General features: G+C 47.3%; 1 protein-coding gene across 1 annotated transcript in view; it reads left to right on the top strand.

Annotated features, from left to right (window-relative positions):
* Nucleotides 1-6,362: 6,362 nt before the first annotated feature.
* Nucleotides 6,363-24,611, top strand: part of LOC109876871 (receptor tyrosine-protein kinase erbB-4-like) — a gene marked incomplete at its 3' end in the record, with an annotated part of 92,155 nt that continues 73,906 nt past the window's right edge. The window contains exons 1-2 of the mRNA XM_031818467.1: nt 6,363-6,413; nt 9,237-9,423. Coding sequence (XP_031674327.1) covers nt 6,363-6,413; nt 9,237-9,423 — 238 coding nt within the window. The remainder of the gene's footprint in view (nt 6,414-9,236; nt 9,424-24,611) is intronic.

The raw sequence follows: 24,611 nt of genomic DNA, 5'->3' as shown, positions 1-24,611 counted from the left end.
CACTACACTCTCCTCTATTCCCACTACACTCTCCTCTATTCCCACTACACTCTCCTCTATTCCCACTCCTCTCTCCTCTATTCCCACTCCTCTCTCCTCTATTCCCACTACACTCTCCTCTATTCCCACTACACTCTCCTCTATTCCCACTCCTCTCTCCTCTATTCCCACTCCTCTCTCCTCTATTCCCACTCCTCTCTCCTCTATTCCCACTCCTCTCTCCTCTATTCCCACTCCTCTCTCCTCTATTCCCACTCCTCTCTCCTCTATTCCCACTCCTCTCTCCTCTATTCCCACTCCTCTCTCATTTTCATCTCAGCTCTTCTTCCGCCTTCCCTTCTTCTTCCTCTCATTTAACCTTCTCTTTTCCCTCTCCCTCTTCCCCATTCCTTCTCTTTTTCCTCATCCTGTCCCCCTCCCCTCCCCTCTCCTCTCTCTCCTCTCCCTCCCCCTATTCCCTCATCATGTCCCCCTCCCCTCTCCTCTCCTCTCTCTCCTCTCCCTCCCTCTATTCCCTCATCCTGTCCCCCTCCCCTCTCCTCATCTCTCTCTCCTCTCCCTCCCCCTATTCCCTCATCATGTCCCCCTCCCCTCTCCTCTCCTCTCTCTCCTCTCCCTCCCCCTATTCCCTCATCATGTCCCCCTCCCCTCTCCTCTCCTCTCTCTCCTCTCCCTCCCCTATTCCCTCATCATGTCCCCCTCCCCTCTCCTCATCTCTCTCTCCTCTCCCTCCCCCTATTCCCTCATCATGTCCCCCTCCACTCTCCTCTCCTCTCTCTCCTCTCTCTCCTCTCCCTCCCCCTATTCCCTCATCATGTCCCCCTCCCCTCTCCTCTCCTCTCTCTCCTCTCCCTCCCCCTATTCCCTCATCATGTCCCCCTCCCCTCTCCTCATCTCTCTCTCCTCTCCCTCCCCCTATTCCCTCATCATGTCCCCCTCCCCTCTCCTCTCCCTCCCCCTATTCCCTCATCATGTCCCCCTCCCCTCCCCTCTCCTCTCTCTCCTCTCCCTCCCCCTATTCCCTCATCATGTCCCCTCCCCTCTCCTCATCTCTCTCTCCTCCCCCTCTCCCTATTCTCTCATCATGTCCCCCTCCCCTCCCCTCTCCTCATCTCTCTCTCCCCCTCCCTCTATTCTCTCATCATGTCCCCCTCCCCTCTCCTCTCCTCATCTCTCTCCTCTCCCTCCCCCTATTCCCTCATCATGTCCCCCTCCCCTCTCCTCTCTCTCCTCTCCCTCCCCATATTCCCTCATCATGGTCCCCTCCCCTCTCCTCATCTCTCTCTCCTCTCCCTCCCTCTATTCCCTCATCATGTCCCCCTCCCCTCTCCTCATCTCTCTCTCCTCTCCCTCCCTCTATTCCCTCATCATGTCCCCCTCCCCTCTCCTCATCTCTCTCTCCTCCCCCTATTCCCTCATCATGCCCCCTCCCCTCTCCTCATCTCTCTCTCCTCCCCCTCCCTCTATTCCCTCATCATGTCCCCCTCCCCTCTCCTCATCTCTCTCTCCTCCCCCTCCCCCTATTCCCTCATCCTGCCCCTCTCCCCTCCCTCATCTCTCTCTTGTCCCCCTCCCCCTATTCCCTCATCCTGCCCCTCTCCCCTCCCTCATCTATCTCTCCTCTCCCTCCCCATATCTCTCTCACTTTCACACATTTGTATCTTCCCTCTATCTTTTCTTCCCTATTCCTTTTCACCTTATTTCCCCATCTCTCCATCTCCCTTCTCTTATTTCCTCTCTCCCTCAGCCATTACCCATCTCTAACCTCTTGTCCTCACCAGCCTCCTCTCCCCTCCTCACTTGTTACATATCTCCTACAGTATGTCTCTTCTCCTCACTTGTTACATATCTCCTACAGTATGTCTCTTCTCCTCACTTGTTACATATCTCCTACAGTATGTCTCTTCTCCTCACTTGTTACATATCTCCTACAGTATGTCTCTTCTCCTCACTTGTTACATATCTCCTACAGTATGTCTCTTCTCCTCACTTGTTACATATCTCCTACAGTATGTCTCTTCTCCTCACTTGTTACATATCTCCTACAGTATGTCTCTTCTCCTCACTTGTTACATATCTCCTACAGTATGTCTCTTCTCCTCACTTGTTACATATCTCCTTCAGTATGTCTCTTCTCCTCACTTGTTACATATCTCCTTCAGTATGTCTCTTCTCTTCACTTGTTCCATATCCCCTATATCGCTTCTCTCCACTTGTTCCATATCTCCCCGATCTCTTCTCTTCACTTGTTCCATGTCCCCTGTATCTCTTCTCTCCACTTGTTCCATGTCCCCTATATCTATTCTGTCCACTTGTTCCATGTCCCCTATATCTATTCTGTCCACTTGTTCCATGTCCCCTGTATCTCTTCTCTCCACTTGTTCCATGTCCCCTGTATCTCTTCTCTCCACTTGTTCCATGTCCCCTGTATCTCTTCTCTCCACTTGTTCCATGTCCCCTGTATCTCTTCTCTCCACTTGTTCCATGTCCCCTATATCTCTTTTCTCCACTTGTTCCATGTCCCCTATATCTCTTCTCTCCACTTGTTCCATGTCCCCTGTATCTCTTCTCTCCACTTGTTCCATGTCCCCTGTATCTCTTCTCTCCACTTGTTCCATGTCCCCTGTATCTCTTCTCTCCACTTGTTCCATGTCCCCTGTATCTCTTCTCTCCACTTGTTCCATGTCCCCTATATCTCTTCTCTCCACTTGTTCCATGTCCCCTGTATCTCTTCTCTCCACTTTTTCCATGTCCCCTATATCTCTTCTCTCCACTTGTTCCATGTCCCCTGTATCTCTTCTCTCCACTTGTTCCATGTCTCCCCGATCTCTTCTCTACAATATTTCTGCTCTCTCTATGTACCAATCTTACACACTCTTTTTCTTCTCTTCACTTCCTGGTCTCATCCCCCTCTCTGGTCTCTATACGGACCAAATGTGTCTCTGCACTGTATATGAGGAATACTCTTAGAGCAGAATTCAACGTTAAGTTGGTTAAGCAGAAACATGCAAGCCTCCAACCATTACCTAATATATATGTGTGTGTTGCACCAAACACAAACTAAATGAAATGCTGATTCAAATATGTTTTATGTTGATTGGTCACATGCTGGTAACTACTGTAATTATGGCTGGATAAGTATTCATTCCCTCAGTGCGAGCTAACACACACACACATAGAACACGCACACACACATAGAACACACACACACACACGCACACACACACACACACACACACACATAGAACACGCACACACACATAGAACACACACACACACACACATAGAGCACACACACACATAGAGCACACACAGCACACACACACACACATAGAGCACACACAGCAAACACTAACATGTCCCGGAGGACTGGTACTGGAGCGATAAAGCCTGAGTCACATACAGTGCAGGCAAACACAGAGATGTCAGATAGATGAAGCTGTAGAATAAATTAATCAAGCCTGGCTGTTGTTCCCCTCTCAACGCTGACTATCCCTGAAGTTGCCAAGAACAATTTACAAACAAATGTCAAAGAGGGAAGAGGAGGCAGGGGGGAGAGGGAAGGGGAGGCAGGGGGGAGAGGGATGAGGAGGCAGGGGGGAGAGGGATGAGGAGGCAGGGGGAGAGGGATGAGGAGGCAGGGGGGAGAGGGAAGAAGAGGCAGGTGAGGATAGAGAAGAGGAGGCAGGGGGGAGAGGGATGAGGAGGCCGGGGGGGAGAGGGTAGAGGAGGCCGGTGGGGAGAGGGTAGAGGAGGCCGTGGGGAGAGGGTAGAGGAGGCCGTGGGGAGAGGGTAGAGGAGGCCGGTGGGGAGAGGGTAGAGGAGGCAGGTGGGGAGAGGGTAGAGGAGGCCGGTGGGGAGAGGGTAGAGGAGGCCGGTGGGGAGAGGGTAGAGGAGGCCGGTGGGGAGAGGGTAGAGGAGGCCGGTGGGGAGAGGGAAGAGGGGGCAGGGGGGAGAGGGTAGACGAGGCCGGTGGGGAGAGGGTAGAGGAGGCCGGTGGGGAGAGGGTAGAGGAGGCCGGTGGGTAGAGGGGGCCGGTGGGGAGAGGGTAGAGGGGGCCGGTGGGGAGAAGGTAGAGGAGGCCGGTGGGGAGAGGGTAGAGGAGGCCGGTGGGGAGAGGGTAGAGGAGGCCGGTGGGGAGAGGGTAGAGGAGGCCGGTGGGGAGAGGGTAGAGGAGGCCGGTGGGGAGAGGGTAGAGGAGGCCGGTGGGGAGAGGGTAGAGGAGGCAGGGGGGAGAGGGAAGAGGAGGCAGGGGGAGAGGGTAGACGAGGCCGGTGGGGAGAGGGTAGAGCAGGCCGGTGGGGAGAGGGTAGAGGAGGCCGGTGGGGAGAGGGTAGAGGAGGCCGGTTGGGAGAGGGTAGAGGAGGCCGGTGGGGAGAGGGTAGAGGAGGCCGGTGGGGAGAGGGTAGAGGAGGACGGTGGGGAGAGGGTAGAGGAGGCCGGTGGGGAGAGGGTAGAGAAGGCCGGTGGGGAGAGGGTAGAGGAGGCCGGTGGGGAGAGGGTAGAGGAGGCCGGTGGGGAGAGGGTAGAGGAGGATGGTGGGACTGCACTAGTCTTTGTTTGACTGACTGTACAACAGTGTTTTTGCTAATTGCTCGCCATTGTTATGAGAACTGACGCTGCCGAGTCAACGCAATGCATGATGGGAATGTGACCCGCTGTGCCTCCGCCTGCGCCTTGGAGCTTTGAGCTTGGTTGTCACGGCAGCAGAGGCAGGTGCCTGTTGATGAGTGTGTGTGAGTGTCTGTGTTGGAGATGGAGAATGTACTTTTGCATAGTAGTGTGTCTTCCATTGTAGTCTAACAATGTTCTATTCTACTCTATATCACACAGCGTTATTAGAATTCCATGATTCTAACCACATCTGTGAGAGGAACAACCAGGCCATCGTTTGGGGGATTCCCCTCTATGAATCAATCACGTTTTATTTGTTCAGGGTTTATCTTCTTAGAGCCTGAGAGACTCTCATCACATTTAAGGTTATTGGCATGAAGGAAAGTACCTTTCTTTAAGCTGCATCTCTCCAGCTGTGTTTTGATAAAGTCAAGGTGGAGGGAGGGAGGGAGGGAGACGAAATGCAGGTGCTTCTGTTTATCTTCCCTTGGGTCTTTCTTCTACTCATCCTCTCTTCCCTCTCCTCCAGCTACCTTCTTCTCTCTTCATCTTCTCTTCCTGCTACCTTCTTCTCTCTTCATCTTCTCCTCCTGCTACCTTCTTCTCTCTTCATTTTCTCTTACTGCTACCTTCTTCTCTCTTCATCTTCTCTTCCTGCTACCTTCTTCTCTCTTCATCTTCTCTTCCTGCTACCTTCTTCTCTCTTCATCTTCTCTTCCTGCTACCTTCTTCTCTCTTCATCCTCTCCTCCTGCTACCTTCTTCTCTCTTCATCTTCTCTTCCTGCTACCTTCTTCTCTCTTCATCCTCTCCTGCTGCTACCTTCTTCTCTCTTCATCTTCTCCTCCTGCTACCTTCTTCTCTCTTCATCTTCTCTTCCTGCTACCTTCTTCTCTCTTCAGTGTCTCTTCCTGCTACCTTCTTCTCTCTTCATCCTCTCCTCCTGCTACCTTCTTCTCTCTTCAGTCTCTCCTGCTGCTACCTTCTTCTCTCTTCATCCTCTCCTCCTGCTACCTTCTTCTCTCTTCATCTTCTCCTGCTGCTACCTTCTTCTCTCTTCATCCTCTCCTCCTGCTACCTTCTTCTCTCTTCATCCTCTCCTCCTGCTACCTTCTTCTCTCTTCAGTCTCTCCTCCTGCTACCTTCTTCTCTCTTCATCCTCTCCTCCTGCTACCTTCTTCTCTCTTCATCCTCTCCTCCTGCTACCTTCGTCTCTCTTCATCCTTTCCTCATCATCTCCTCCTGCTAGCTACTTCTATTCCACCCGCAGAAAATATTGATCCGGTGGCTCTCTAAATGCAATTTAAGAGCAGAAGGAAATTAAATAGTGTCAAAGTTTTAAAAAATGTATCCAAAAGAGGGTGGCGAAAAACACAGCAAAGTGTTAATCGTTTAATTGAATGAGCTAAATTACAAAGCAGAATTATACCTCCATGTATTTCTTATTTTCCCCTCTCATCTCTCATCTCTCATCTCTCCACTGGTGGCTTGTGCTGAACGACTTTCCTTGTGTTGCTAGGCATTGCTAAGCAACAGTTTGAACCGATTCTCTGTCGGTCCTCCATGGTTTGGCGTCGGTGCCCGGAGGCTGGCACTGGGAACGGGGCACCATCACCACCGCAGCGGGGCCGGGGCCGGGGCCGTCCGCCAGCCTGAGGCTCCTGCAGATCGGTCTAGAGCAGAGCAACGTCCCTGTGGCCCTGCGAAAGCATCCTCGGCAGGCATAGGGATGTTACTGCTGAGCTAATGATGCCGGGGCCAATGATGGATCATATCCGGCCCGGGGCACCAAACACAAGGGTTAGTGTGAGGTCACCCTCGCTGAAAGAGAAACATCACGCCTCACCATTCTTGGGAACCACATCACGAAGCCCCCACAGTAACATCTAATGTTGGAATCATACTTCTTCTGTCGGAGAATGAAAAAGTCACAGATTTGTAGTGAGTGTTGTTGAATAGTTGTTTGAGTTTGACTATAACCTAATGACAGAATGTTCAGGAGAAAACGTTGGAAGTTTGAGAGCATTAAAAGGTTTTCTTACACTTATTCCTGGTAATATGAAATGTTATTGGAAAACATTCCAAAGGAAGTCTCTTATGAATAACGTCTCACTCAAAACAGCATTGACACAGATTCTTTGTTGTGTTTTTGTTTTCATTCCCAGTGATTGACATTGACATTACATTGTATTTCAATAAAGCCCTAAGTGAGCAGTCCATGTATACTGACTGACTGACTGACTGACTGACTGACTGACTGACTGACTGACTGACTGACTGAATGAATGAATTACGGACTAACTGACTGAATGACTGACTGACTGACTGAATGACTGACTAACTGACTGAATGACTGACTGAATGATTGCATGACTGAATGGCTGACTGAGACTGACTGAATGACTGAATGAATGACTGAATGAATGACTGAATGAATGACTGAATGACTGACTGAATGAATGAATGACTGAATGACTGAAGACTGAATGACTGACTGAGACTGAATGACTGAATGACTGAATGAATGACTGACTGAATGAGACTGACTGAATGACTGAATGACTGACTGACTGAATGAATGAAGCTACTCTGCTTGGTAACCTGGCTGTCATCAGGAAGGGAAAATACAGCCATGTATGTGTCCAAAATGTCACCCAATTCCTTTAACAGTGCACTACTTTGGACATGGATCCATACAGGGCTCTGATCAAAAGTAGTGCATTAGTGAGTAAGGTGCCATTTCAGACACACCCAGGGCTTGTTTATAGCTGTCCCTCTCCCCGAGTCTCCCCTAAGGTCAAGACAAATCAAACCTCTCCGCCCCGCTCCTAACCAATCAGCAACATCATTACTGACCTGTCTCTACTCATTAAAACCACTCTTTATAATCATCCCATAGCCTTGGATCGTTTCCCCCCCTAACTTATCATTTCAAACAACTTTTCACGTTCCTATACGGACCCCATTAGGAATTCTTATATGAGTAATGTCATGTAACTCCTCCGTTATATCACTGAATATCAATTGTGCCGCGGTGCTGCGGGGCCACTGACAAAATACAAGTGCTTCAGTAAATTTACCGAGAGCCCAGAACCCCAGCCACAACGTTGAATAATTCAGCCATCAAATGGTAAGAGCCTCTCTAGAGATACTTAGCAATTAAATGAGTCTATATTGTGCATGCACTGCCATCCATATGGATCCTATAAGAAATTGTCGGCCATTCGGGCTCCTATAATGTAGTGTTGTGATTGGAGCTGGCAGTGGTGGCTAGTGCAGCGAGCGACTGTGTTACCGTGTCTGGCGTGCGGATGATAGCAGTCAGTTGACGTGCTGTGTCAGCGCGTCAGATTTTAATGACCACAGAGACCAAGGGAGAGGTAGCTGGTGCATAGGAACTGATCTGGGACCAGTATAAACTGCCGCCTGATTTTTACACGGACACACACACCTCCACAAAGTAAAGCCATCCCACTGACTGAACGAAGCCCAGGTCCCGGTAATGATAGCATGTGTGAGCTTGCGATTGGCTGTCAGGATGATTGACGGCAGGGCTCCAGAGCTCATTATCTCACCCAGTGTTATTACAGCTCTGTGATTGGACGTCCTTCTAGCCCCCAAGTAAACTGCCTGGCACAAGTAGACAAAGTTTTTATTTTCAACTGGCTTCTCCAAGCAGCAACCCTGAGCTGAGGGGAGAGACCAGGACAAGGTTGATCTACAGGAATGTTGGGGGAACAGATCCAGACTAGGTTGATCTACAGGAATGTTGGGGGAACAGATCCAGACTAGGTTGATCTACAGGAAGGTTGGGTGAACAGATAAGGACAAGGTTGATCTACAGGAAGGTTGGGGGAACAGATCCGGACTAGGTTGATCTACAGGAAGGTTGGGGGAACAGATAAGGACTAGGTTGATCTACAGGAAGGTTGGGGGAACAGATAAGGACTAGGTTGATCTACAGGAAGGTTGGGGGAATAGATCAGGACTAGATTGATCTACAGGAAGGTTGGGGGAACAGATCCGGACTAGGTTGATCTACAGGAAGGTTGGGGGAACAGATAAGGACTAGGTTGATCTACAGGAAGGTTGGGGGAATAGATCAGGACTAGATTGATCTACAGGAAGGTTGGGGGAACAGATCCGGACTAGGTTGATCTACAGGAAGGTTGGGGGAACAGATAAGGACTAGGTTGATCTACAGGAACGTTGGGGAAATAGATCAGGACCAGGTTGATCTACAGGATGGTTGGGGGACAGATCAGGTAGTCTGTTCAAGTTGTCCTTCAATAAATAGCAGCCTGACTTTTCAATTTCTCTAACTTTGCCAATCTCTCTCTCTCTCTCTCTCTCTCTCTCTCTCTCTCTCTCTCTCTCTCTCTCTCTCTCTCTCTGTCTGCATCCCTCTCTTTCTCTTTCTCTTTATGTTTCTCTTTCTCTTTATGTTTCTCTCTCTCTCTCTCTCTCTCTCTCTCTCTCTCTTTCTCTCTTTCTGTTTCTCTCTCTGTCTGCATCCCTCTCTCTCTCTTTCTCTCTTTCTCTCTCTCTTTCTGTTTCTCTCTTGCTCTGTCTGCATCCCTCTCTCTCTCTCTCTCTCTCTCTCTTTCTCCCTGCTTCCTCTAGTCTATCCGAGAGGTGACAGGCTATGTGCTGGTAGCTCTGAACCAGTTTGACTCCCTGCCCCTGGAGAACCTTCGCATCGTGCGGGGCACCAAGCTTTACGAGGGACGCTACGCCCTGGCCATCTTCCTCAACTACCGCCGCGACGGCTTCTACGGCCTCAGACAGCTGGGCCTTCGCAACCTCACAGGTCAGGGGCTCAGTGCAGAGTACTCTAAACTCACCTGTCTGACTCAGTCACGTCCTCCTTCTCTCTATCTCCCTAGCCTGCTTATTGTTCTGTCCTTCTCTCATCTCTCTATCACTTCCTCCTTCTCTCTATCTCTCTAGCCTGCTTATTGTTCTGTCCTTCTCTCTATCTCTCTAGCACTTCCTCCTTCTCTCTATCTCTCTAGCCTGCTTATTGTTCTGTCCTTCTCTCATCTCTCTATCACTTCCTCCTTCTCTCTATCTCTCTAGCCTGCTTATTGTTCTGTCCTTCTCTCCATCTCTCCATCACTTCCTCCTTCTCTCTATCTCTCTAGCCTGCTTATTGTTCTGTCCTTCTCTCCATCTCTCCATCACTTCCTCCTTCTCTCTATCTCTCTAGCCTGCTTATTGTTTTCTCCTTCTCTCTATCTCTCTATCACTTCCTCATTCTCTCTATCTCTCTAGCCTGCTTATTGTTCTGTTCTTCTCTCTATCTCTCTAGCCTGCTTATTGTTCTGTTCTTCTCTCTAGCCTGCTTATTTTTCTGTTCTTCTCTCTATCTCTCTAGCCCGCTTATTGTTCTGTTCTTCTCTCTATCTCTCTAGCCTGCTTATTGTTCTGTGCTTCTCTCTATCTCTCTAGCCTGCATATTGTTCTGTGCTTCTCTCTATCTCTCTAGCCTGCTTATTGTTCTGTGCTTCTCTCTATCTCTATCACATCCTCCTTTTTTCTATCCCCCAGCCTGCTTATTGTTCTGTCCTTCTCTCCATCTGTCCATTACTCTGTCTTTCTCTCCATCTGTCCATCACTCTTCTTCTCTTGATCTCTCATGGTCTTATGTTATATCTCAATCAAAACTGTGGCCTCCATGGTTTGCTGAGGGATGGGACTGGGGGAATGGTAACTGTGGCCTCCATGGTTTGCTGAGGGATTGGGCTGGGGGGATGGTAACTGTGGCCTCCATGGTTTTCTGAGGGATGGGGCTGGGGGGAATGGTAACTGTGGCCTCCATGGTTTGCTGAGGGATGGGGCTGGGGGAATGATAACTCTGGCCTCTCCATGGTTTTCTGAGGGATCGGGCTGGGGAAATGATAACTCTGGCCTCTCCATGGTTTGCTGAGGGATGGGGCTGGGGAAATGGTAACTGTGGCCACCATGGTTTGCTGAGGGATGGGGCTGGGGAAATGGTAACTGTGGCCTCCATGGTTTAGTGAGGGATGGGGCTGGGGGAATGGTAACTGTGGCCTCCATGGTTTGCTGAGGGATGGGGCTGGGGAAATGGTAACTGTGTCCTCCATGGTTTGTTGAGGGATTGGGCTGGGGGAATGATAACTCTGGACTCTCCATGGTTTTCTGAGGGATGGGGCTGGGGGAATGATAACTCTGGACTCTCCATGGTTTGCAGAAGGATGGGGCTGGGGGAATGATAACTCTGGCCTCTCCATGGTTTGCTGAGGGATGGGGCTGGGGGAATGATAACTCTGGCCTATCCATGGTTTGCTGAGGGATTGGGCTGGGGGAATGATAACTCTGGCCTCTCCATGGTTTGCTGAGGGAATGATAACACTGGCCTCTCCATGGTTTGCTGAGGGATGGGGCTGGGGGAATGATAACTCTGGCCTCCATGGTTTGCTGAGGGATGGGGCTGGGGAAATGGTAACTGTGGCCTCCATGGTTTTCTGAGGGATGGGGCTGGGGGAATGATAACTCTGGCCTCTCCATGGTTTGCAGAGGTATTGGGCTGGGGGAATGGTAACTGTGTCCTCCAAGGTTTGTTGAGGGATTGGGCTGGGGGAATGATAACTCTGGACTCTCCATGGTTTTCTGAGGGATGGGGCTGGGGGAATGATAACTCTGGACTCTCCATGGTTTGCAGAAGGATGGGGCTGGGGGAATGATAACTCTGGCCTCTCCATGGTTTGCTGAGGGATGGGGCTGGGGGAATGATAACTCTGGCCTCTCCATGGTTTGCTGAGGGATGGGGCTGGGGGAATGATACCTCTGGCCTCTCCATTGTTTGCTGAGGGATGGTGCTTGGGGAATGATACCACTAACATATCCATTGACTGAGCTATGGATGCAAAGACTGTCAGTCCTAGATATTTTCATGAAAGGTGTACAAATAAATACATTGTAAAGCATTAAAAGAGAGTTAAATATGAGGTTATTATAGCCTAAGGCAGCTTAAGCCCATAAGGTGTTTATACTCTTCAAAACCAATGGCTGTACAAATTACCATTGAACAGCAGTGGGTGTCACGGATTGTGCTCTTACGAAACCAAGCACATTGTAATAATGTAGAATCTTTAGCTTTGCTAAGTGGCGGAATAGTATCAGAATACACAGAAAATGTATTATAATGTCATAGAATAGAAGAATCCTCTGACATTTCTTTTCAAATAAATCGTTGTGTTCAACCTTCGCTTCACACATTTTGACAAGAATGTCGGTCATTTAGCAGATGCTCTTATGCAGAGTGACTTATAGTTAGTGCATTCATCTTAAGGTAGCTAGGTGGGACAACCACATAGTCTCATAGTAAGTCAAATGTTCCTTAACAAAGTAGCTATCAGAAAAATCAGCGCTAGTAGGCTAAAGGTCAAGTGCGAGTGTTAGTTCACGAAAGGCAAGGGTGATATTTATTATATTTATTTTGTTATTGGGGGGGGGGGGGTAGTGGGACAGATCAGGACAAGTAGTTTTTTTCTTCGGATGATGGGCAGGGAGTCTGCTGTCCTAGCGTCAGGGGGAAGGGGGTTCCACCGTTGGGATGCCAGGACAGAGAAAAGCTTGGACTGGACCGGAGCTGGCAGAACAGAGTGGTTTGGGGTGTAGGGTTTAAGCCTAGCCTGAAAGTAGGGAGGGGCAGTTCCCCTGGCTGCTCCGTAGGCAAGCACCATGGTCTTGTAGTGGATGTGAACTTCGACTGGAAGCCAGTGTGCGGAAGAGGGGGGAGACATGGGAGAATTTGGAAATGTTGAACACCAGGTGGGTTGCGGCGTAAGTTGCAGGGGTTTGATGGCACAAGCTGGGAGCCCAGCCAACAGTGAGTTGCAGTAGTCCAGACAGGAGATGACAAGTACCTGGATTAGGACCTGCACCACTTCCTGTGTGAGGTAGTGTCATGCTCTGCAGATATTCTAGAGCATGAATCTGCAGTCAATGCTTTGATGTTTGCAGAGAACATCAGGGTGTTGTCCAGGGTCATGCCAAGGTTATTTGCACTCTGGGAGGGGGACACCATTGAGTTGTCAACCGTGATGGAGAGGTCTTGGAGTGGGCAGGCCTTCCTCGGGAGGAAGAGCATCTCTGTCTTGTCGAGGTTGAGCTTGAGATGGTGGCCTGACATCCAAGCAGAGATGCGAGTCGCCACCTGGGTCTCAGAAGGGAGAAGGTAGTTGAGTGTCATACACATAACAATGATAGGAGAGACCATGTGAAGATATGACGGAGCCGAGTGAATAGAGAGCAAAGGAGAGGGCCTAGAACCAAGCCCTGGGGGACACCAGTAGTGAGAGCATGTGGTGCAGGTCATTCTGGGAGTGATAGCGAGAAAGGTGGTCAGAGTTTGGAAAGAAAATAAAGAAGGGTTTACCGGTCTGTAGAGGGTTTGTGTGTTGGTATCTTGAGGAGGGGAGGGGATGCAGCCAGGGGTCAGAGGGGACGCAGCCAGGGGTCAGAGGGGATGCAGCCACTAGTCAGAGGGGACGCAGCCACTAGTCAGAGGGGACGCAGCCAGTAGTCAGAGGGGACGCAGCCAGTGGTCAGAGGGGACGCAGCCAGTGGTCAGAGGGGACGCAGCCAGTGGTCAGAGGGGACGCAGCCAGTGGTCAGAGGGGACGCAGCCAGTAGTCAGAGGGGACGCAGCCAGTGGTCAGAGGGGACGCAGCCAGTAGTCAGGGAATAGTTGATGAGGGAAGTGAGGAATGGGCAAAGACCTCCAGAGATAGTCTGAAGAAGGGAAGAGGGAAAGGGGTTGAGTGGGTAGGTTGTCAGGGGGCCGGACATCACTAGTCACAGGATTTCATCTGGAGATAGAGGGGAGAAAGAGATCAAGGCGAAGGGTAGTTCTGTGTGAGTGGGACCAGTGGACTCAATAGACGGAGTAAATGGAAAGCGGATGTTGTCGACCTTCTTTTCGAAGTGGTAGACAAAGTGGTCCACAGAGCGGGAGGAGGGAGGAGGTGGAGGGTTAAGGAAGGAGGAGAATGTAGCAGAGTTTCCTACCGTTACACCCACCCACAGCTAAAGCCAATTTAATACCCCACTCTTTTAATATACTTTTTTGCACTCGAATTTAATATTTAGACAAATGAAGTCGGACGCCCTTTTGTGCAGGGAGATGAAATGGCTCGTGTTTCAGTTAATGAACTTTTCTGTTGACAGAGTAGCCGGCTCGGATGCCAGGTTGTTTCATGGAGCAGTTTGAACTGTGAGTCACAACGAATGGCCCATGACGTGGCATGTTCTGTAGCCAAGATGAATTAAAGATAGTTGTGCCGTCTGTGGCCTAGTAGTCACACACCTGGAGCTATCAAATGTATCTCATCCCAGAGACCGGGGTTCAATCCCTGCCTCTGCCTTTGGTCCTGAGTCTAGCCTCCTCATCTGTGTCTGTATCTGTATTGTCTCAATAAAGCATCAAAAAGAAGAATGGAATTCTATATTCATTTAATAGACATAAAGTCCCTTGTTTAGGGGACCTGCAGGGTTCTGGTACCGGTTCCGACCGACATTTCCGCTTATAAGTCGATCTGTAGACACCGTAGATTGAAATGGGTTACATTGATCAGTAGCCCTGGTTCTTATGGACACAGGAGTGTATCTCCTCTGCCTGTTTCACATAGAATGTGAAATCTGATGCCACTTGAAGCTGGGCTCTCCCTCCTACTGTTTCATTCGCTCTTGCAACTGTCCATCAACTCCTGGCTGAACCTTACGTCACATGTCTGCAATCCTTACAGTGTGTCTTGTTTTCGTCACTCTAGCACATTCAGAGACAGATTTATAGACAACTCTATCAAAGTAATCCAAAGTAATCCATAGATTTTATACCCAGTCTATTAAGTCAGGTGTCTGGTTATACCCAGTCTATTAAGTCATGTGTCTGTGGTGTCTGGTTATAACCAGTCTAATAAGTCAGGTGTCTGTGGTGTCTGGTTATACCCAGTCTATTAAGTCAGGTGTCTGGTTATACCCAGTCTATTAAGTCAGGTGTCTGTGGTGTCTGGTTATACCCAGTCTAATAAGTCAGGTGTCTGGTTATACCCAGTCTATTAAGTCATGTGTCTGTGGTGTTTGGTTATACCCAGTCTATTAAGTCAGGTGTCTGGTTATACCCAGTCTATTAAGTCATGTGTCTGGTTATACCCAGTCTATTAAGTCAGGTGTCTGGTTATACCCAGTCTATTAAGGCAGGTGTCTGGTTATACCCAGTCTAATAAGTCAGGTGTCTGGTTATACCCAGTCTATTAAGTCATGTGTCTGTGGTGTCTGGTTATACCCAGTCTATTAAGTCATGTGTCTGTGGTGTTTGGTTATACCCAGTCTATTATGTCATGTGTCTGTGGTGTTTGGTTATACCCAGTCTATTAAGTCAGGAGTCAGTGGTGTCTGGTTATACCCAGTCTATTAAGTCAGGTGTCTGGTTATAACCAGTCTAATAAGTCAGGTGCCTGTGGTGTCTGGTTATACCCGGTCTATTAAGTCAGGTGTCTGGTTATACCCAGTCTATTAAGTCAGGTGTCTGTGGTGTCTGGTTATACCCAGTCTATTAAATCATGTGTCTGTGGTGTCTGGTTATACCCAGTCTATTAAGTCAGGAGTCAGTGTTGTCTGGTTATACCCAGTCTATTAAGTCAGGTGTCTGGTTATACCCAGTCTATTAAGTCAGGTGTCTGGTTATACCCAGTCTATTAAGTCAGGTGTCTGGTTATACCCAGTCTATTAAGTCAGGTGTCTGGTTATACCCAGTCTATTAAGTCAGGTGTCTGGTTATACCCAGTCTATTAAGTCAGGTGTCTGGTTATACCCAGTCTATTAAGTCAGGTGTCTGGTTATACCCAGTCTATTAAGTCAGGTGTCTGGTTATACCCAGTCTATAAAGTCAGGAGTCTGGTTATACCCAGTCTATTAAGTCAGGAGTCAGTGGTGTCTGGTTATAACCAGTCTATTAAGTCAGGTGTCTGGTTATACCCAGTCTATTAAGTCAGGTGTCTGGTTATACCCAGTCTATTAAGTCAGGTGTCTGGTTATACCCAGTCTAATAAGTCAGGTGTCTGGTTATACCCAGTGTATTAAGTCATGTGTCTGTGGTGTCTGGTTATACCCAGTCTATTAAGTCATGTGTCTGTGGTGTTTGGTTATACCCAGTCTATTAAGTCATGTGTCTGTGGTGTTTGGTTATACCCAGTCTATTAAGTCAGGAGTCAGTGGTGTCTGGTTATACCCAGTCTATTAAGTCAGGTGTCTGGTTATAACCAGTCTAATAAGTCAGGTGTCTGTGGTGTCTGGTTATACCCGGTCTATTAAGTCAGGTGTCTGGTTATACCCAGTCTATTAAGTCAGGTGTCTGTGGTGTCTGGTTATACCCAGTCTAATAAGTCAGGTGTCTGGTTATACCCAGTCTATTAAGTCATGTGTCTGTGGTGTCTGGTTATACCCATTCTATTAAGTCAGGAGTCAGTGGTGTCTGGTTATACCCAGTCTATTAAGTCAGGTGTCTGGTTATACCCAGTCTATTAAGTCAGGTGTCTGGTTATACCCAGTCTATTAAGTCAGGTGTCTGGTTATACCCAGTCTATTAAGTCAGGTGTCTGGTTATACCCAGTCTATTAAGTCAGGTGTCTGGTTATACCCAGTCTATTAAGTCAGGTGTCTGGTTATACCTAGTCTATTAAGTCAGGTGTCTGGTTATACCCAGTCTATTAAGTCAGGTGTCTGGTTATACCCAGTCTATTAAGTCAGGTGTCTGGTTATACCCAGTCTATAAAGTCAGGAGTCTGGTTATACCCAGTCTATTAAGTCAGGTGTCTGGTTATACCCAGTATATTAAGTCAGGTGTCTGGTTATAACCAGTCTATTAAGTCAGGTGTCTGGTTATACCCAGTCTATTAAGTCAGGTGTCTGGTTATACCCAGTCTATTAAGTCAGGTGTCTGTGGTGTCTGGTTATACCCAGTCTATTAAGTCAGATGTCTGGTTATAACCAGTCTATTAAGTCAGGTGTCTGGTTATACCCAGTCTATAAAGTCAGGAGTCAGTGGCGTCTGGTTATAACCCGTCTATTAAGTGTTGGTGGTGTCTGTTTATAACCAGTTGGCAATGCATTATCCTACATCATAGAAGCTTAGATAAGATCATATTGGTTGGTAGATGGACTGCAGTCTGAGACTCATGTGTAACACAGAAAGGTCTTTCAAAGGAGATTAGCGGGAGGCGATCAAGAGCCTTGAAGTGGTCTGTAACTTGGTCTCAAAATAAGGTTCTCACAATCAACAAATGTGTGTCTGTATGATATGATCACAATTCTAAGGAAGAAAAGCTTCTATTTAATTACAATACACTTTATTTAAAAGAGTTTTGCTGTCATAATCAAATCAAATCAAATTGTATTTGTCACATGTGCCGAATACAACAGGTGAGACCTTACAGTGAAATGCTTACTTACAAGCCCTTAACCAACAATGCAGTTTAAAATAACACCTACGAAAAATACAGGGGGTACCGGTTAGTCGAGGTAATTAACGTAATATGTACATGTAGGTAGAGTTATTAAAGTGATTATGCATAGATAATAACAGAGAGCAGCAGTCACATAAAAGGGGGGGGGGGGCAATGTAAATAGTCTGGGTAGCCATTTGATTAGCTGTTCAGGAGTCTTATGGCTTGGGGGTAGAAGCTGTTTAGAAGCCTCTTGGACCTAGACTTGGTGCTCCGGTACCGCTTGCCGTACGGTAACAGAGAGAACAGTCTATGACTAGGGTGGATGGAGTCTTTGACAATTTTTAGGGCCTTACTCTGACACTGCCTGGTATAGAGGTCCTGGATGGCAGGAAGCTTGGCCCCAGTGATGTACTGGGCCGTACTCACTACCCTCTGTAGTGCCTTGTGGTTGGAGGCTGAGTAGTTGCCATACCAGGCAGTGATGCAACCCGTCAGGATGCTCTTGATGGTGCAGCTGTAGAACATTTTGAGGATCTGAGGACCCATGCCAAATCTTTTCAGTCTCCTGAGGGGGAATAGGTTTTGTCGTGCCCTGTTCACGACTGTCTTGGTGTGTTTGGACCATGTTAGTTTGTTGATGATGTGGACACCAAGGAACTTGAAGCTCACAACCTGCTCCACTGCAGCCCCGTCAATGAGAATGGGGGCGTGCTCGGCCCTCCTTTTCCTATAGTCCACAACCATCTCCTTTGTCTTGATCACATTGAGGGAGAGGTTGTTGTTCTGGCAGCACATGGCCAGGTCTCTGACCTCCTCCCTATAGGCTGTCTGATAGCCCTCCTGCTGACGTACCTTGGAATGATGGCTCACCACAGGGAGGATGAGACACATAAAGAGGCTGAGAAAGTGCCCAGTCCAGGGGAATCATTACTTTGGGTGAATTCAACCACCTTTGCCCACACCATGTTGTGAATCCGCATCTCTCTATATCTCTCTGTCTCTCCCTTATGGAAAGTAAAAGGATAGGTTGATTATGCAGTATTCACCACTAGACTGTAGCCTTGAATCTTTTAAATTGTAGTTCTATTGGTTTTGGCCCTTGTTATTTTCTCTTAGCATGGATCAGCCTGCGTTTCTCTGCTGTGCTCTGGGCATTATGAGTATGTCCCCTGGAAGACAGCAGAGTGGAGAGTAGAGACCCTCAGCTGGATCAGTTAGAGAGGTGATCTGAGACTCACAGCGGTAATACGCTGCCCATATTAGGACAGAATCATGCATCCATGGTGTGTATGGTGTCCATATTAGGACAGCGTCATGCTTTCATTGTGTGTATGGTGTCCATATTAGGACAGAATCATGCATCCATGGTGTGTATGGTGTCCATATTAGGACAGAATCAAGCATCCATAGTGTGTATGGTGTCCATATTAGGACAGAATCATGCATCCATGGTGTGTATGGTGTCCATATTAGGACAGCATAGTTTGTCCATGGTGTGTATGGTGTGTATGGTGTCCATATATTAGGACAGAATCACACATCCGTAGTATTTTGTGACTCTGACACACAACTATGTGTGATGCTGTCCTAATATGACCACCTTACAGGTTAGTGAAGTCAACAAAGCCAACAAGTTAGCAGGGCTTAGCTCCACACAGTACGATGACGGGATAGGACAGCCAAGCTCTACTCACCAGATACCACCTGTTCTGTATCAGTTCATAATGACTTGGCAGCGTTTTTATTTTTACTTCACCTTTATTTAACTCGGCAAGTCAGTTAAGAACAAATTTTTATTTACAATGGCGGTCTACATCGGCCGGAAGATACAGCCTAGAATTCAACCAGGGTGTCGGTAGTGACGCCTCAAGCACTGAGATGCAATGCCTTTGACCGCTACGCCACACTGGAGTGTTAAAGGAATCCCCTTCACATAAGTGATCCACCTTGTTTAGTAAAGCTAGTCTGGTTACAGTGATAAAGGACTCTGAAGGACCTCAAAGTATCCAGGGCACGGTGACATCTTCTGCTAGTAAATCACTGTGACGTCTTTGATTCCAGCCACCTCACCAGGAAATAGGGAGAAAGTGGGATTTCTTTCCTTTCTCTCCCTGTCTCCTCTCAAATGTCCACTCATCCTCACTGTTCTCTCCTGTGTCCACCCCTCCCTCCCTCCCTTCCTCCTCTCTCTCTTCTTTCTATCACTATGTCTCAGTGTTTTCCTCCAATCCTTCACCTCTCCCTCTCTTTCTGTCTCTTGTTGTCCCTCTTTCTCTCTAAACGTCTTTGGAGTCGTTTCCAGATTTCTGTCTGTATAATGTGTTGGGTCTGAGCACTCATGTACTGTATGTGCTTGTTTGAGAAGCTGGCATGTATAGTGGATAGTTCTGCTGCCCCTCCCCCTGCCCCTCCCCCTGTCTGTCTGTCTGTCTGTCTGGGAATAATGTTGTATAATTCCCTTACTCTCTTGTAGTCTTACCGACGAGACTGGCGCTTGTAGTCTTACCGACGAGGCTAGCGCTTGTAGTCTTACCAACGAGGCTAGCGCTTGTAGTCTTACCGACGAGGCTAGCGCTTGCAGTCTTACCGACGATGCTGGCGCTTGTAGTCTTACCAACGAGGCTAGCGCTTGTAGTCTTACCGACGAGGCTGGCGCTTGTAGTCTTACCGACGAGGCTAGCACTTGTAGTCTTACCGACGAGGCTAGTGCTTGTAGTCTTACCAACGAGGCTAGCGCTTGTAGTCTTACCGATGAGGCTAACTCTTGTAGTCTTACCGATGAGGCTAGCTCTTGTAGTCTTACCGATGAGGCTAGCTCTTGTAGTCTTACCGATGAGGCTGGCGCTTGTAGTCTTACCGACGAGGCTGGCTCTTGTAGTCTTACCGACGAGGCTAGCTCTTGTAGTTTTACCGACGAGGCTAGCTCTTGTAGTCTTACCAACGAGGCTAGCTCTTGTAGTCTTACCGACGAGGCTAGCTCTTGTAGTTTTACCGACGAGGCTAGCTCTTGTAGTCTTACCGACGAGGCTAGCGCTTGAAGTCCTAGTGACGAGGCTAACTCTTTTAGTCTTACCGACGAGGCTAGCGCTTGTAGTCCTAGCGACGAGGCTAGCGCTTGTAGTCCTAGCGACGAGGCTAACTCTTTTAGTCCTACCGACGAGGATAGCGCTTGTAGTCCTAGCGACGAGGCTAGCGCTTGTAGTCCTAGCGACGAGGCTAACTCTTTTAGTCCTACCGACGAGGCTAGCGCTTGTAGTCCTAGCGACGAGGCTAAATCTCCGTCCCCCCCCTCCATTTGTTTTTCTTCTTCCCTCTTTTTTCCGATATTGGGGAAACGGAGTTAAGCATGCTGTGCATTATGCACTCTGTATCATCAGAAAATGAATGGGTACAGTCCTTATTTTTAATTCATTTGCAAGTCCACCACCCACTGCTCCTTATCTAGGGGGATATCATATCTCAGCAGGGTAATACTATATTCAGCATGTTACTACACGTAATGCATTAAACAACAGTCTTACCTAACGCTAGTGCTCTCCGGCTCAGCCGACCTCAAGTCCACTGAATTGTAAAATGGATACCCCGTAGATATAAACAGGAGGCCAATGGTTTGGCAATGAAAGTGTATATATGGAAGTCTTAACTGCCTTATAACCTAACCTATGTTAATGACACTCCTTATCCAATATTTAGACTGTTAGTTCACACAAGGAGCATGTACCTCTTAACCTATCACCATTGTCCTGGTTCTCCTTATTCATTGATTATTAAACATAATTTCTTGATGGACGAGAGACCACCCACTTGGTTTCTCAGGTGCTACTCAGTCTCTGATGATAAGGTGAGCCCAGAAACCAGCAAACACCTATAAGGACCAGTGTTCTTTTTTTTTTTTTTTCTTCTTTTTTTCACCTTTATTTAACCAGGTAGGCTAGTTGAGAACACCTTTATTTAACCAGGTAGGCTAGTTGAGAACACCTTTATTTAACCAGGTAGGCTAGTTGAGAACACCTTTATTTAACCAGGTAGGCTAGTTGAGAACACCTTTATTTAACCAGGTAGGCTAGTTGAGAACACCTTTATTTAACCAGGTAGGCTAGTTGAGAACAAGTTCTCATTTGCAACTGCGACCTGGCCAAGATAAAGCATAGCAGTGTGAGCATACAACAAAGAGTTACACATGGAGTAAACAATTAACAAGTCAATAACACAGTAGAAAACAAAGGGGGGGTCTATATACAATGTGTGCAAAAGGCATGAGGAGGTAGGCAAATAATTACAATTTTGCAGATTAACACTGGAGTGATAAAAGATCAGATGGTCATGTACAGGTAGAGATATTGGTGTGCAGAAGAGCAGAAAAGTAAATAAATAAAAACAGTATGGGGATGAGGTAGGTGAAAAGGGTGGGCTATTTACCAATAGACTATGTACAGCTGCAGCGATCGGTTAGCTGCTCAGATAGCTGATGTTTGAAGTTGGTGAGGGAGATAAAAGTCTCCCAGTGGTGTTATACACCACTGGTTTAAACTATATTGAGGCACTTTCGCATATAGACTCACGTTCTATGCTGTTGCATCTGATTACATTGATTAGAAAAACATCCCTGCTTCTCGTTGTGCTAATTAGGCAGTTCCACCCTCTACTCCGAGTAGTGGAATCCCCCTCCAATCAACCTCTCCAATGCTAATTGCCGCCTGCTGTGTTTCCCAGTATTTAGATATTTACTTGACATTTTGGAGCATGAAATCTCTTGAGATGAACCATTTCGTTTTCAAGAGTGTCTAAAAAAAATGATTATATATATATACTTAGTAACAAGATTAATATGGCAACTACTGTCTAATAATAATAACAATTAAATAAGTAATAATAAAACTGACATTAACAGCATGAAAAAGTTGTTGTACAACTACTAATAGGCTTACAACTATTACAGCCCAGATTTCTATAGGTAAATGATTCCAGTCAGTTGGGTCTTTGTACAGTGCCTTGCGAAAGTATTCGGCCCCCTTGAACTTTGCGACCTTTTGCCACATTTCAGGCTTCAAACATAAAGATATAAAACTGTATTTTTTTTGTGAAGAATCAACAACAAGTGGAACACAATCATGAAGTGGAACGACATTTATTGGATATTTCAAACTTTTTTAACAAATCAAAAACTGAAAAATTGGGCGTGTATATTTCCAGAAGTGCTGTGTATTTCTGACAGTCTTTTTAATACTATCCATGTACAGTAGAAGGAGGCTTCTGCATTTCTAGTTGAAGTTCTTCTGGCCATTCTTCATTTTCTATAGGAATCCCAATCAGTTGGCTCTTTGGTTCTACGGTACTTAGCCCAGGCTGTATCCCTTTCTCTGAACAGATGTCGTAAGGAATCTATATAAAACATGTTTTACATGGTCTTAAATTCATCAATTTGGGTGGTGCTTTAGGTATAATCATTTCCCAAACACAGTAGACATAATAGCCCCAATAAGACACTATGCTGATGAGTGTGCTTATTTAAAACATTTTTATAATCCTCTCTCCCACTTTCCCACTTTGCTTTTTAGTTTTTGTTCATGTGACTTCTTTTTGCCACAGCAGACATCGTCCCGCTCGATAAAATTGCCCATTTGGAGTGGAGCCAAATGGCTCGGTGAGCCCCTAAAGAGAGTACTGAATCCAGCTTCCCCATCTGGCTCATATGCCCCTGTGCCCGTGTGCAGAAAGCAAATCAAACCATTCCGTGTCTCTCTCTCTCTCCCCCTCGCCCTCTCCTTCCCCCTGTCTCTCCCTCTCTCTCTCTCTCTCTCTCTCTCTCTCTCTCTCTCTCTCTCTCTCTCTCTCTCTCTCTCTCTCTCTCTCTCTCTCTCTCTCTCACTCTCTCTCTCTCTCTCTCTCTCTCTCTCTCTCTCTCTCTGTCTCTCCCTGTCTCTCCCTGTCTCTCTCTCTCTCCCTCTCTCTCCCTGTCTCTCTCTCTCTCTCTCTCTCTCTCTCTCTCTCTCTCTCTCTCGCTCTCTCTCTCTCTCTCTCTCTCTCTCTCTCTCTGCTCAAAGGGTGTGTCTCAATGGTCTAAAGTGGCTTCCTCTCCTTGTCTCCTTTCTTTCATCTAAGCTGATCTGAAAACTCAGTCACTGTCAGTGCAGATGGAAGCTAGCTCTCATCTTGCCAGTTATGGCAGTTTGTACTGAAAAAGGAAACTTTAGACTATTGAGATTCTTCCTCTGACTCACCCAGAAGGAAAGGATACAAGGAATCCACTTTAGGCTACTGAGATTCATCCTCTGACTCACCCAGAAGGAAAGGAGACAAGGAAGCCACTTTAGGCTACTGAGATTAATCCTCTGACTCACCCAGAAGGAAAGGAGACAAGAAAGCCACTTTAGGCTACTGAGATTAATCCTCTGACTCACCCAGAAGGAAAGGAGACAAGGAAGCCACTTTAGGCTGCTGAGACAGATCCCTCTGAATCACCTAGTTGTGGTAAAGTGCTCATTCACTCAGTAACAGGAGGTGAAGAACAGAGTGCAGCGGTGTGTCATCAAAAGAACAACATGTTCCATTGGTTCTGACTCCAATCAAATGGACTCGTTGTTGATAGTTAACGTCCAACGACCAATTACACAACTGGTCATCAAGCAATTCATTTCCTTTCTGAATGTATTGGACCTCAACAAAGATTGCTTCACAGGTTCCATGTAGTGGAATGGTGAACAAAAGCTTTCGTTTATCACATCATTTTGATTGCTTTATTGTTCGTTATAGCTAATTGTCTGCTGACAGTAGAATGGTGGATGTGAGTGTGAAGGTAGTGGGACCTGTACAGTATGTGTTCATTTTATATGCTGATTGTTTAACCAACCCACTCACACCACGCTGCTGTGGCAGACATACTACCACAATTATCCCATGAGGGAATGTGCATAAAGAGAATGGGGAATTAAAGGGATAGTCCACACAACTAGCTCATTTACCTCATAGTGATAATTATACAATTATTCCATTGACCTGAGGACTCAGTACCCCACCCAAAAACATGTCTATTCCATTGACCTGAGGACTCAGTACCCCACCCAAAAAACCTGTCTATTCCACTGACCTGAGGACTGTTAGCCCCAAATATAACCTGTCTATTCCATTGACCTGAGGACTGTTAGCCCCAAATAAAACCTGTCTATTCCATTGACCTGAGGACTGTTAGCCCCAAATAAAACCTGTCTATTCCATTGATCTGAGGACTGTTAGCCCCAAATAAAACCTGTCTATTCCATTGATCTGAGGACTGTTAGCCCCAAATAAAACCTGTCTATTCCATTGACCTGAGGACTGTTAGCCCCAAATAAAACCTGTCTATTCCATTGACCTGAGGACTCAGTTACCCCAAAACTAAACCTGTCTATTCCATTGACCTGAGGACTGTTAGCCCCAAATAAAACCTGTCTATTCCATTGACCTGAGGACTGTTAGCCCCAAATAAAACTTGTCTATTCCATTGATCTGTGGACTGTTAGCCCCAAATAAAACCTGTCTATTCCAT

The sequence above is a fragment of the Oncorhynchus kisutch genome, unplaced genomic scaffold (genome assembly GCF_002021735.2).
Source record: "Oncorhynchus kisutch isolate 150728-3 unplaced genomic scaffold, Okis_V2 scaffold1416, whole genome shotgun sequence".
Classification (NCBI taxonomy): domain Eukaryota; kingdom Metazoa; phylum Chordata; class Actinopteri; order Salmoniformes; family Salmonidae; genus Oncorhynchus; species Oncorhynchus kisutch.
The sequence above is the reverse complement of the archived record's forward strand: the minus strand, read 5'-3'. Positions and strand labels throughout refer to the sequence as shown.